The 14,588-nt window shown below is 35.0% G+C and overlaps 1 protein-coding gene across 2 annotated transcripts; it reads right to left on the bottom strand.

Annotated features, from left to right (window-relative positions):
- Positions 1-1,139: 1,139 nt before the first annotated feature.
- Positions 1,140-7,282, bottom strand: LOC137717458 (serine/threonine protein phosphatase 2A 55 kDa regulatory subunit B beta isoform-like). Of its 2 annotated transcripts, none has more exons than XM_068456840.1 (14): positions 6,897-7,282; positions 6,070-6,173; positions 5,834-5,932; positions 5,598-5,717; positions 5,099-5,290; positions 4,857-4,948; positions 4,370-4,488; positions 3,891-4,014; positions 3,624-3,747; positions 2,983-3,051; positions 2,780-2,871; positions 2,599-2,676; positions 2,391-2,458; positions 1,140-2,111 (listed from the first exon to the last, which is right to left on the bottom strand). In XM_068456840.1, the coding sequence occupies exons 1-14, from the start codon at positions 7,015-7,017 to the stop codon at positions 1,975-1,977; spliced, it is 1,539 nt and encodes a 512-aa protein (XP_068312941.1). In that variant the 5' UTR covers positions 7,018-7,282; the 3' UTR covers positions 1,140-1,974. The 2 variants fall into 2 exon arrangements, with proteins under 2 accessions (XP_068312941.1, XP_068312942.1); XM_068456841.1 differs by having other exon boundaries at positions 5,102-5,290.
- Positions 7,283-14,588: the final 7,306 nt, after the last annotated feature.

Raw genomic sequence — 14,588 nt, 5'->3', positions numbered from 1 at the left:
TCATTTTATATTTATATGATTTAAGATTTTTTAATTTATTTGATTCGACGATTAAAAATGAAAAAATGTGTGAGAAGTAAAAAATAACGAGTAAATAAAACCACCATTTAGCATTACCTCAGACATATTACTTATTCCAGTTTGAACTATTGAACTTTTAATTTGGGTACAAATTTTGTCCGTTGAATTTGTAATTTAGTTCTAATATTTTAGAACGTGCTAATTCGCTCCTACTATCAGTTATGAAATTATTCCGTTAAATTTAGAATCATTTTCATCAATTCGATCAAAAGAGAACTAATAAAAATGTAATAAATTTGAAAAAAAAAAAAAACTAATTGGCAAATTTGCACATTTTAAGAGTCGAAGGGAAAAATCAAAAGAAGTCACTAGATTGAGAGGGCATTGCTAATTTTATGGTTTTAATGTGATGTTCGTATTTGAAACCGACCAAACTAGAAACTGTTCCAAAATCAGACACGACTTGAGTTGTTACTCAACTGTTTATAAACTTTTAGGCTGCCAATGTGGCAAAATTGAGACCACCAAACAAAAGTCCACCGCCATGCCTAACGTCCATCTCATAATAAAAGCTTCACCAATATGACGCGGGAGAATCACTTTCATGCATCCGTTGCACGACATAAATTTCTCACAGATCATGCTATTCACGTAATACAATAAGTAGAATTTGTTACACGAAACGAATCTCTCACAAATCGTGCTACTCACGTAATACAACAAATGTGATCAGTTGCACGAAACGAATTCTCACAGTGAGTTACTCACGTGATGCAACAAAAATTAGCATACCACAGAGGAAAGACTTCACCACAGTAATTTTGTGAAAATTATGCACGGTAGATAAAAAATGAATGGGAAATCGGGCTTACAAGCATTTTACAAATACACCAACCAAAACTAGCCCTCCTCGCATAATGCAATCTCTACTTGTCCTCTATGACGAAAATACCTCGAGATTGAGTCAATAATCTACCAATATTGCGTCGGTAATGAGGGTATTTTCGTCAAAGAGGGCATTTCGAGACGAATATTTTTGGTTGGTGGGTTTGTAAAAGGGCTACTAACCCCAATTTTCCAAATCAATTCACAAGGGTTTGGAAAACATAAACAAAAAGAGGATAGTTCACCATATACTTGATAAAATAGTGGTTTAAGAACAAGGGAAAAGTTTGTTACAGTTCCTAGCCCCCAAGGGCTATACTAATGTCAGCACAAACTAAACGAAGGAAGCACCTAATTCACCAAAACTAGTCCATATGCTTTGATATTATGACCGAACCTCGTACAATATAGAGATGATCAGTTTGCCTACACCAAAAACATTTACCTAAAACAATAAACACCCGATAACCAGACGATTTAAGACCGACAAATCTTTGAATCCCAGTGAAACTGTCGAAGGAATGTCTAACATGGAGCCTTCACTGTCCAAAGGAACCGATACTTGCTAAACAAAGAAAATCAGCAGACTCTGAAAGAGGGGGAAAGAATGGTTAGAATAAAAACAGTGATAAAAGTTTCACAAACCCTTTTTAACTTTACTTCAAATAATACAAGGTTGAAGGCCCCGGTATCAATGAGCGTTGATGGCACCACTACAGCTTCTCCCCGCTTCAGGATATAGGACCCAATTGGTTTCTACTGTGGCAGCAAAGGTATTCTTTCGGTAGGCGGATGAGCTAATATCACATCTCTTCAACTAACAAGACACAATTAGGACTACAGCATTCTCCTTACGAGTTACCATAATCAGCAAGGTATCGTCTGTATGGGAGGGGCAGATACTACTTTCTTCTTGAAAATGTTGGCAGCAGAAAAATGCTTCCTGATTTTGTAGTTAGGTAGGGCGCAGCTTAACATCACTAGCCGGAGAAGAAGGCAAAGAAGCCTTTTGTCAATAGATATCAGAAGAGCTTTGCTGGCCAAGACATACAACTTTCCGTACTATTTTTACGCATAATACATGTAAAGGCTGTTTGAAGCAGCACAGGCGATTGAATTCTCAGAAGGGTGCCATGCAAGATGTAGCAACTTTGTTGTGAAGTCAAAAGAATTTCCGTTTGCATCAGCTCCAGAGTTATCTGCACCTTTTATGTTACAATGGAAGAAAATGTGCAGAGACAGTGGTTAGCAGATAGGCTACCATCAAGTACCAAACCTTGTTAAATCATTAATTAGGATTAAAAGAAGAGAACTACCGAACCCAAATGATTCAAATCTGAATTTTATTCTATCTTTTACCAAAAAAAGTTAAGTTCATTCGAGACTTTGAGTGGAAATCAATTATGTTAAATTTTATTTAGACCACTCAAAATTTTCAGACAATGGACTATGTATACAAAGTTTACATGCAAGCAAGAACATACCTCGCCTGAGAACACGAGGAAGGTTACCCAAAGATCTAGAAGGCCTTGCTGGCGTTTGAACTTGTCTCCTGGAAGTTCATGAGAAAAATTATAAGCACATTTGACCAAGAGAACAAAAGAAAATAAACAGGAGTTTTTCTTGGACTAAATGATACTATGCCCTAACAATAGCATGCCTGACAAGCATAAATAGAATTTTAAAAACTACCTCATGGGGTTTTTGCTGGCCTCCAATGTTGTTGCTTCTGTGCTCCCTTCAGAACAACCAAACACTCGAAACAGATTGCTGGAATCACAGAAATGTGTTTCTTCATATGTTGAGCCCCATACTACTTAGGTCAAGGTGTAAGTATAAAAGCAACAAAGGATGTGTATGGTGTAAGTCTAACCTGTAAGAACCTGTTCCCACTCGGTGTCCATCTCCACTTAGACAGCACTCAAACTTATCGAAGATAGAATCATTTTCGTATAAATCACAGAGCTGAGAAAGGTAAAGAACTTATTAAGTTGCATTGTATGGTATTACTTAGATAGTCTCGTCTTCTTTTAAGATCACATGCGATCAAACAAACTTTTCGAATGAATACATTACCTTTGGTCTTAGATGTTCATGAACCTGGAAAGTGGCAACTGGGCCAGAATCCATGTTGATGTCCCATAACTGAGAAACCCCAAAAAGAAAAGGTGAGAACAAAAATTGTAACGGACAGGGTTAAGAATCAGAGAAATCTGAAGACAAGAAGTAGTTGCAATGCCCAAACTCACCACAAGCACAAAATTGAATATCATGATATCAAGTAGTAACTCTAAACATCACAGTAACAACATTAGCATATTTTAGCTGAGGAAGCAACAGAAGCAGGGAGATATTGGGGGTTGCACCCATAGAGGGGACTGCCCACGTCACCAGTCCACTGAAAGGAAGGCAGGGAAAGAGAGAGGGCAGAAACGGTGAGATTTTGAGGCGTGGCACCCACAGAGGGCATCGCCCATGTCACCAATCCACTGAAAGGATGGGAAGGAGGGACGGCAGTAAAAGTGAGATGTTGAAGGGTAGCACCCATAGAGGGCATCGCCCATGTCACCAATCCACTGGAAGGGACTAGGGAGGGAGGGAAAATAAGGTTTTTAAGTGTTTGTTACTTGCAACTTTGTTTCTAGGACTAATGATACTGAAGTTTCAAAATATTGAAAGTATGAACCATCTTATCATAAGAGTATGAAGATATGAACCTTAAGAGTCATGTAATCCCGACTTAGTATATGTCTTCCATTCTTAGCAAACTTAATATCTGAAATTGATGCTATTATTTCAGTGAAAAAAGATCTTGAGCCGGGCGCTTCTTGTTCTTCAAACCTGCACCATTACAAATCATAATTACGATTCAAAGCAAACCAAGAAATTTTGTCAAAAGATTTCTCATACATTTATTTTATTATAATACTATCATCGTTGATGAGTGCAAGAATGGAAGGAAGGAAGAATGAAAGATGACTCACAATTTGCTATGAGTGTCACATAAAGCTGACTGCCGCAGATCTATAAGACGAATTGAGCCTTTTGAGCTACTGTATGCCAAAGTGTTACAATGAGTAGGGTGAAATTCCGCGGATGTTATCACCTCTGTGCATAGATTTCAAGTACGTAAAGATAAATAATTAGTAATTACACATGTGGAGCTGTTTGACAAACAAAGCATATAAATAAGGCATAATTCAAGTTTACTACATGGCCAGAGCATTTCAGCCATCCAAACCTAATGAAAGGGAGATCAAAGTAAATAGAAACAGATGAAATCTAAGAAAGACATAATAGCATGCCACTTAATGAAACATTGTCCAGAATATGACGGAAAACCAGGAGCCTTGTAGCAGGCCCAAATAATTGGGTCAAGGTTATGTCTACTGCCATTTCTCTTCAAATGATAGTTAAAAGCTAGGAAAGTAAGCAATTGTCATCATAGTGTTGTGGGTTCTACCAGTCAGATCCTCCATGTTTGCCGGCTTGACGTCAACAATATTAAAACTTTGATTGCTAATCTCTAGGTTCCAAAGATTAATTCGAAGGTCATCAGCTGATATAAAAGTTTCACCATCGCTGCGAAACCAAAAGATAGCTACGTTATTAGTGACCAGAAGATGGAGACCAAGTTATATTATATCCATGCAATAATACCAAAGAATATATTGCATAATACATATAAGCAAGACTCGACATTAAGATAAATCTTTTTCATCTAGTGACATAAATTGTTCTTTAGTGTCACCGTGTACTACAGAAACTGGTTTTTTTCTTTTGGGGGTGGGGGAAGTCCGACAACTACACAATTTGCTCCTCCATGATAAGGTAATCAAATAATAAAATTTTCAGATACGAGCACAAGCATCAAGGCAAACACTGAACATACACAACATGATTAAAAATAGATGAAAAGGTGAAGGCATATTCCATTGAAAAAGATGTACCTGTTATTTGAAATCGAATTAATATGATAGTCATGAGCATGGGCATAGACTCTTCGACATCTAGCCACAAGGCTCGTCTCTTGACTGGTAACCTGGATGCCACAAAAGGTCAAGTGTTACTGTGTTAGTAGGATGTCATTCACCAAGAAAGTTAAGCACAATTGACTCTGGAAAATTTTCTAAATACCGTAAAGGCAAAACCATATGCTGTCAGAAAATAAACAAATCAGATAGTGTACAACTACCACTGGCAAGTGCAGAGCTGGAAATGAAGTGTCATTGCTTGGAGAACTGACGGGTCTGTCTTTACATGCTCCATTTGCAAGATACGGTTTTGAGCTTGCTGACATAGAACTAGCAACTGCACCATTTTCCATAGATTTAGAAGCATCCACATTCATCTCACATACTTTCTTTATCTTCTTCTCCTGGACCTGCTCAGCATTAGAGCAGGATTAGAACGTTTCTTTCCACAATGAAAAAAATTAAAATAATTATATCTTAAGTCGTTGTACTGCCTATTGGAAGCCATAACAATTCATCAATTACAGTCTGCATGTGCGTATGTGTGTGTTAAATGAAATGGCTGAAGTAATTGCCATCTTTGTTCCGAACAATATATAAACGGAAAAGGCAATGCAACTAATGTTGCTAAAAATTACTCTGGAAGATGTGATATTGAGAGAAATCATCTTCTATATAATAATCCAACCACATACGAGTTCAAAAGGTTGGTGCTACCTTCCAGTATTTGATGGTTTTGTCATTAGTGGAGAGGAGAAACAGTGCACCATTAGCTGTTTGACACCATCGGATCTTGTTGATTTTTTCCTCAATTTCCAAGCTCTTAAGATAATCAAACTGAGTTCAGGAAAAACCAAGTAAGATGCAAGTTAGTCAAATCCAGATTCCAGCAAAGAGGAAATCTTCATAAGCCTATTTATACATGTCCTCGTTAAGCACAAAGAAAGCCATACCTCGGGTTCATGACTCTGGAATTCGGTTTTATAGCGGAACTCAGGATGCCTACTGATTGAATAATCCATTCTCTCCAGATCTCTCCGGTGTCCACCATGCTAATTATTTAAGTTTATACCATAAAAGTACAACTAAATCACACCAGTGTAACAAGCAAAATATAACGGCAGATTAAGTACAAGGAAAATGCACTCCCATGCCCCAAACCCCTCAAAAGAAAAATGTATTAACTTACATCCTTTATATCAGTTCTTTCAAATAAAACCACCCGGCCTCCACGATCTCCAGTGGCAAGGTGTTCCCCGGTTCTATCAAATTCAATAGCGGATATTATATCAACTGCAAAAACAACCAGCAAGTAAGCAAACCTAAGTGATTCTGCACCAAAGCACTTCAATGCCCTCAAACAATCTATAAAGTATCTTTTTCAGAAATTCAAAAGCAGGTATTCAAGTATAGCTATTGATCGAAAGTGACACATTCTTCACACTTGATTAATAAGTTCACTTATTTCTCAAATCTAGGGCCCTTAAGTTTAAAAATATAGCTCTACATGCCTCACATCCCGAAAATGAATCCCTATACTAACCAACATAATAGCTCGTTTGGAAGTGCTTTTAGAATGACTGAAAGCGCTTTTGGTGGAAATGTTTTTGGAACCCAAACACATTTTCTCTAAAAGTGCTTTCAATCATTTTAAAAGCACTTCCAACGAGCGCAAAATGTGGTGATTTAAATTAAAAGAAAAATAAAAACTGACAACTACACAAATAGACAACCTCCAAATGTATAGCTTCATCAATTAATAGCCACAAAACCACCAGCCAATAACTTAAGTATTCAGCTCAAGTGCTTCGGTCATCAAAAGATCAAACTTTTTCGATTAAATTTCATTGTCGTCTCACGATTCTCATCATTCAATACACAATTTCTGTAACTAATCATCCGCTAAATGTATTTTACATTAAATTAATAGTATTAAACGTAATGAGAACGAAAGCAATAGTGAATCCCTAACGATACGAAACGAAACGAAAATCAGGGGAAGAGTATTACTGTTACCTTCCTGAACTTCTTCGCCGGCGGTCCTTTCCCCGAAGACCTGCGAAAACTTCCACTCGAGCGGGGATACGGCCGCCCCCGACGTCGCCGGAGCCGCGAGGCCCTCTCCGCCGCCGTTCATTTGTTTATTCCAAAAAAATTGACTAGGAAACGAGCAGAGAAAGAGAGAAGAGAAATCAATGCAGAGCAAATCGATCTGAGGGATTGGATTTGCGTGAATCTCACGGATTCGGACCAATCTTCATCGAAAAATCAATGCAGCCTCTTCCTTCTTCTTCATCCATTTCCAGCCTTACGCGTACGGTCCTCGCAGCGATTGAATTTCCACTCTCTCCCTCTGATTCTCTCTCTCTCTCTCTCTGATCGCCTTATTTTTTCTTTTTTTTTTGTTGCTGAAATAGAGAGGAAGAAAACGACGCAGCAGGACGTAGCTTTTTAGTTGATTTTCGTGGATGTCCAAATAATTCAGCGTCCTCACTATTGATATTTTATTTATTTATTTTTAACATACCACTTTTTATTGTTGAAATTTTATAATTGAAATGGTTCGAATTTCTTAATTATTGTTTACAAATCTTATTTGTTTCATATTACTTGAATTAGTTAGTATTTAGTTCTTATTAGTTGTTTTTTTTTTTTCTTAAAAGGGGTACAACTTGTGTCAAGTCACGGTTATTCATCCTTTCCGGGAGTCGAAAAGACTCGTAGAGACATTTCAGCCTCTCCTTGACCACAAGTCTGGCTTCCAGACCAGCATTGGGTTTCAAACCTGAGACCTCCAATTTTTAGTTTCAAGAAAGCCTCACAATTCATCATTTACCACTAGATCATCAATTCATGGTTGTTCTTATTAGTTATTTAGTCATGCATATACGTCAAAACAATTGTGAGTTTATTGTGGAAATTATTGTAAATTTAATTGAGTTGTTTTGTTGACACTCGATTAAATTATCATTAATTTAGTTGATTTTCTTTTCCTTGTGTAGTGATGGTAGTCACGTAGTTATTAATAGATCGTTTGACAATTATTTTTGGGATGTGCTATCCACACATCTATTTTTACTTCTCACATACCTCTTGTTGATTTCTGACCCTTGATCTTCTTCAATTCATCCGATCCGACGACCGAAAAATAAAAAAGTGTGTAAGAAGTAAAAAGGATGTGTGAATATCACACCCCTTTTTTTTTTTTTCCTTTTTAAAAAATTAAAAATTAGAAACTAAAAACGAAAGTCAATACGCGGCCCCAAAAAAAAAAACAATTTCAACAGTAAGAATATATAAATGAATGTCTTAATAGTTTTGTCTTGTTTATTTTTTACAAATATGATATATGAATATGTTTTAAACTATAAGACGGTTCAAAACATTAAAATACATTACAAAACAAGCTTCACAATTCGTTATGTAATTTAATTATTTTCATCTTTATTGTGTTTATGTTTTGGAGGAATATTTGTTTGGGAAATTATGGAACTTTATTAAAGCAAGAGACAATGCCAATTTATAGTAATGAAATCAAAAGTGGTAGTGGTATATTTAGATGTGATGACTAATGAAAGAGACATGAATAATATTATAATTTCTTTTTCTTTCTTAACTTTATGGATATGGTCGAGTGAAATTCGGCGTAGCTTACAACGAAGCTGTCTTTCTTTGATCCAACGTTGTTTGTCGGACTGTGGCAAGAAAAAAGGTAAAATCAACGTTGGATGTTTTACTACTGTGAGCAATACACAAATTTATTTTGCTTTTGTTTTTTTTTTTTTTTTTTGCAATTAAAATTTAATCTATCGAATTATTCTGAAGGGACAGTTTTATCTGTGTAAGATTGATGCGAGCATTTGACACTCAAAAAAGTTGATGTGTGTGTTTTTGTACACTAATAGAGAAAATGTGACCGTAATTGTGTTATTCTTTTATAAATTCAATTTCGATTTTATGTGGCGTTGTGGGTTCAAAAATGTCGTCTGTGACGAATTTTTTTTATCTGTAAAGAGAATTCAATAAAACTAACTAAATTCATTGAATAATTGTACTTAACTATTTGTGTCACATCCCGATCCGAGCTCGGGACTCCACCATAGCACAATATTGTCTGCTTTGGATCCGACCACACCATCACGGTTTTGTTTCTGGGAACTCACACGAGAACTGGGTCACCCATCCTGGGATTGTTCTCGCGCTGACTCACTTAACTTCGAAGTTCCAATGGAACTCGAAGCTAGTGAGCTCCCAAAAGGCCTCGTACTAGGTAGAGATGAGAATATACATATAAGGCTTACAGAATTCACTCCCCTGGGTGATGTGGGATCTCACATTCCACCCCCTTAAGGGAATGACGTCCTCGTAGGCACACATCCAGCCAAGGATTAGTTCTGATACCAAATTATCACATTCTGACCCGGGCCCTCACCACGTCCTGGACTCGACTCCAAGGCTTGCAATGAGTTGAGCCTGGGATGTGGTGGGGCTCAGGTTAAGATGTGACAATTTGACCAAAAGTTAAATAATTTTATTTTCATTTTGTTGGCGTAAAGGTTTGTCTTATTTACTTGAATCATATTTTGTAGACCACATAATATAGCAGTTGATGGTTGAAATTTTTGTTTATCACCTGAGTGAAAGTTAGGTTCCTAAACTTTTTTTTGATAAAATAAGTCTTTAAATTCATTCAAAATTGCTAATTTTTATTTATCATATGACTTAAATTGATGAAAATTTTAAATTGAATAACTTCAAATCTAATATTAGGGATATAATTGACAAATAACAAATGAGATGCATTGATTGTTAAGGCCCAAACTAACTCCAGAAGCAAAACTATTGACCCATTTAATATGGGCCTGACCCATGGACTCAATGGAGGACAGAAAGCGCCCAGCAGTATCTCTTGTGTTTGTGTCGTTGTTTAAATAGATTGGGTGATTTGGGTCATCGTACCCATAGGATATTGGGTCGGGCCTGTTTCAACTGTGGCTCCTGACAAAAATACACGTCAGATCTGAATAAAGTCGTCTTTATGCCAGGAGGATCCTTCTCGAATCCTCAAATTACATCTATTCATTGTACATCGTGAGGTTATAAATTATTATAAATTTTTTTATTTAAAATTACATATAAACAATATCTAATAAAAATTGATCAAACGATATACGATGAAGGAATGTAAATGAAAAATTTCCGAAACCTTCACAAGAGAGGATAATCGTCTTGACAAAAGCCATGGAGCTTTAAATGGGGCCCATTTGGCCAGGTGCGAACACTTAAAACTTTTTCACGCGTAATACATGGGTGTTAGTTCCAAGTTTCGACGGAAACGAGGTTCACATGTCTGCCAATTGCTATGCAGTGCTGTCCAACTTTTTTTTTCCCTTAAAAACCGACATAATTGATCGTAAATTATGATTATTTATTTTTTTATTTATTAAGGGTTGGTTGGAAATTACATCCTACTTGTGATCACGATCAAACATAATCAAATCTATATGATTATATCCACAAAGGATAGGGATGGCAATAGTTCGGTTTAGAAACGGAAATGCTGTATTCATCCTCATAACCACGAAAATTAACCATATTTATAACCGTAAATTAACCATCGGGGATTATCCATAATCATATCCACCGGGTAACGGATTTTCAATCGATTATCAGTTATATCCATCTTCGTCAAAAAAAAAAAATATTATATTTATTCAATTGACGCATTATAAATTTTAGTAGATACTAATTCCGTCATTAAATAGCAACATCCAATTACATAAAACTAACAATATATTTGAAGTTGTTCATGATAACATGTACAAATATCTTGACAGTGAGACTCTTGAAGAGAGATGAATCTGATAAACTTGTAATATTTGATAATTAATATATAAAATAATTTCAATGAATTAATTTAGTTGAGTATAACAATAAGAGTATTGAATTGATGAGGTTGTTGGTATGCCCCATGCATGATGTTTGGTGCATAATAAATATAGTATATGGTTTGATACATGCATAATGAATTAGTATATGGAGGGTTCAGTAAATTGAATAAAATTATATTATATATCAAATATATATATATATATATATTCGGGTTGGATTCGAGGACGGATACGGATTGAGGATCTCTATAACCATATCCAAAACCATAACCGAATAAAGTTCATAGTTTTTCCCCATATCCATACCATACTAGAATTTTCATATTCAAATCCAATCCATCATGGTGGTTATTCACGATTATCAGGTTTAACGGTTAGAATTGTCATCCTAAACAAAGAAGAATTAGATGTATCAATTATTTTTTCGAAAAAAATAAAAAAATAATGCGTCAACTATTTTTTCACATAGAAAATAAATAAATAATGCATCGACTATTGTGAGAATTGTTTTAATTATACACTTGTCCCGAAGTTTTTAAAGATAAGACATAAAATATATTTTGTATACAATTATATATTTATTTTAAAAGATAAAAAAATTAAAATTCATATAATCAAACATAAAACTTGTCACTTATAAATAAAAAAATAATACATCTAAAATATAATAATATGAGACATAAAATAACATATTACCAACTTAAAAGTGTAAGTGTGGCTTCGGCTCAAGCTGTATGAGGCAGAAACTCGTCCCACGTACAATTCGGAGGCCAAGCCCTGGGTGCGTTTGTTGCACCGGACTATCTCGGACTGGATTAGCTTCAGGGACTAAGCTGGATTGACTTAGACTAGACTAAGTTGGACTAACTTAGTAAAGCGTTTGGTGCAGTGTCGGACTAAAAAACAGGATAATTAATAAAATATAATATTATATTAATTAATGCATATATAGTAATATATTATATTATTTAATATTTATATAATAATATTTTATGTTTTTTAATGCATATTTATTCCCCTTTTACTTTACTCCAAAAAGACTACCCTCCAGAACCATCTTTTCTTTTCTTCTCCCTCTGGCACCGCCCCATTTCTTCTTTCCTCCATATTTTTCCTGCAAAACGCAGGTGTAAAGGTCACTGCAAATCCTTCAAAACAAGCTCATCATCTTCACTCTCTTGCTGCTATTAAGCATTTCCGCCTTCCTCATCCTTTTTTTCCCAAAAAAAATCAGATCTCTCTCTTTCCTCAAATACATGCATTGCCTTCTCCGCCTACAAAGTCATCTCATAATTTTCTGGCAATGGGTGGATTTTGAATTTTTGGTTGGATTTTGTTGTTATTTTTTCGCCTTTTTTTTTTTTTTTTTTTGTGTGGTTCGATTTTGAGGTTTGGCCGGTAGGTGGAGCTTTATTTCAGATCTAAGCGGTGATTAAAGGGTTTTGCAGACGATGCAGCGGGCAAACATAATAGGTTTGAGGACGGGACTAGCAATCCCATACATATTGGGGGTCCTCACTAAGACTACCTAATGAAGGACTTAGTCGGTGCGAGTCCGACCTAGTCTCATTAATGGTAATCCTTGTTCACATCAAACACTGGCTAGCAATCCCAGCTAAGCCAGTACAATCCAAGGAAGTTTAGTGAGGGCAAACAAACGCCCCCCAACAGTACTGGTGCAGCTTAGGTCAATTGGGCTTCTCCTCACAAAAGCTCTACTAAGCTGGGCACATAAAGATTGTTTGTCTACTTTATAGACAAAGGTTAACAAAAGTGTATGAGAGGTAAATAAAAGGTGTGTGAATAGCACTGCTCAAGCGTAATAGTTCCATTTCTCCATAACTCATGGATGCAAACAGAGTAACACTTATTATATAATGAATATTTAAAAACTAATAATTAGCGTGAGTTTTAAAATTTGTTTTAGTTTTAGTTCTTACATTGTATCATCAATGTGTTGTAACAATTTTTTTAGAAGACTATCTTAAGAAGACCCCTTTTATAAATTTCACATGACTCCTAAAATCTTCTTTAGAGATAACGTTGTTCAACGTTGCTACCACTAACATCATTGATATTATTCCAACTTAACCGCCTATTACTAGGTGTCTCACCAAAAATCTCAGTAATACTAAAAGTGGAATCTCTCGTATATTAGTTTTATACTTTTTTGTCGTATACCGGATGTGGCTGTTCTCAAACAAGCAATCAACAACATGCCAAATATTAAAGGATAAAAATGATAGGAATTATATAATTTGATTAATTTCTCATTGTTGGTGGTTAATGTTGATGGGATGTTGGAACTTATGGTGTACTTATATATGTAGGTTTTTGTAGTCATTTATGACCTTAATTACAAGAGTGTATCTTAAGTATAAGTAATTCCAAAACAAATTCAATTTGGCATATGATTGGGTTACGAATTAATTAATTTTAAAGCAAATTCAAGACAAACACATATATATAGAGATATAGATATGGATTATGAAGTTGGTAAGTGTCATATGGACGCCCGATGAAGGGTTTTATCTTTTATATATTGACAAGATCCTCTCATGTTGTTTCCAGTTTAATTAGCTATTGAGATTGAGTAGGTAGAATTTAACTGGTGAATAAAAAATGGAGCACATTTTAATATACAATAAAAAAATTTAGAGTTCCGTTTGCCTCTAGTGAAAGAAAGACTTTTTTTAAAGACTAGTTAATGGTTTTGTCACAACAATTCACTATTTTAAGGGTACATTTCATTTTTTTCATGGCCGCCATCCTGGGATTTATCAGTGTCTGAATTTGAACCCAACACTTGCCATATGAAATCCGAGCTTGAAATTCATTCTCAACCATTGAACTTCCTATGGTGATTAAAAGAAAAGCTTATTTGAAACTAGTTAGCCGCCATTGAAAATCTCAATCTAATGATATATTGTTGCGTCTAATTTTATCTCTACATTTCATTCATTGTTTTAGAACAAATAATATTATATACACTAAAAGATAGAGAATTAGGCTAAATCTCACAATAAACTAGCAATAATATGATTCAAATTCGCTTTTAGCAAGAATCGAACCTAAGATCTCTCACCAATCGCTTATAAGTGAAAATGAACATCACTAGACTGTCTACTAAATAACTGCATTATTAAATTGAAATTAGATTGAAAATGAACACGTTCTGGATAAGTTAGTGTCACAATTTCATTAAAACTATTGAATTGAATAGTATAGTCAGCTTTATATGCAAATAATTATGATTATATTCCCATTTATTGTACTTCTAAATCATTTTTTAAAATTATTAAATAAGATCATGTGTCCAAGCTGATCGTGACTTATCATGACAATTAAAGAAAAATATCTGATGAAGCACAAATGTAAACACTTATTTCAACTCGGTGACTCGTGGGCATAAACAACTCGTATCTGAATGTAATTGGCCTTGAATTTTTCTTTAAGCAAGCGTGCTCAATGATACAATAATCTTCAATTAAAAATTTTAAACTTTAATTAAAGTTTGAAATATTTTTACGCCCCACCAAAAATAAATATCATCTGGTAATTAGAGGAATTGATTGTTAATAATTAACAGTTAGTGTGGGGAAATAATTTGAGAGAGAATAACGAAAATTTTTAATAAGAATTTCGTAGTGTATTACAGTGTGAAGCATAACCACTTTATACAATGGTATGGTTACCCTGATAATTTACACAAATACTCCTAATTCAATAAGGAGAAATCAATTGAGGAATCAATAACCTATTGAATCGAAGAATTAATGGCCTAAACATTATATCAATTAGTGGACGGATGTAAATG

Source organism: Pyrus communis, chromosome 15 (assembly GCF_963583255.1).
Source record: "Pyrus communis chromosome 15, drPyrComm1.1, whole genome shotgun sequence".
In the NCBI taxonomy this organism is placed as follows: domain Eukaryota; kingdom Viridiplantae; phylum Streptophyta; class Magnoliopsida; order Rosales; family Rosaceae; genus Pyrus; species Pyrus communis.
This window is presented reverse-complemented; position numbering and strand designations above follow the sequence as displayed.

Bases quoted from the DNA above. Each gene is read 5' to 3' on its own strand.
- LOC137717458 (XM_068456840.1), bottom strand. From the start codon at position 7,017: ATGAACGGCGGCGGAGAGGGCCTCGCGGCTCCGGCGACGTCGGGGGCG. The intron at 5,933-6,069 runs GTAAGTTAATAC...TTAAATAATTAG, and splicing joins AAAGAACTGATATAAAGGAT to CATGGTGGACACCGGAGAGA. The intron at 5,291-5,597 runs GTAGCACCAACC...AATGCTGAGCAG, and splicing joins AAACCATCAAATACTGGAAG to GTCCAGGAGAAGAAGATAAA.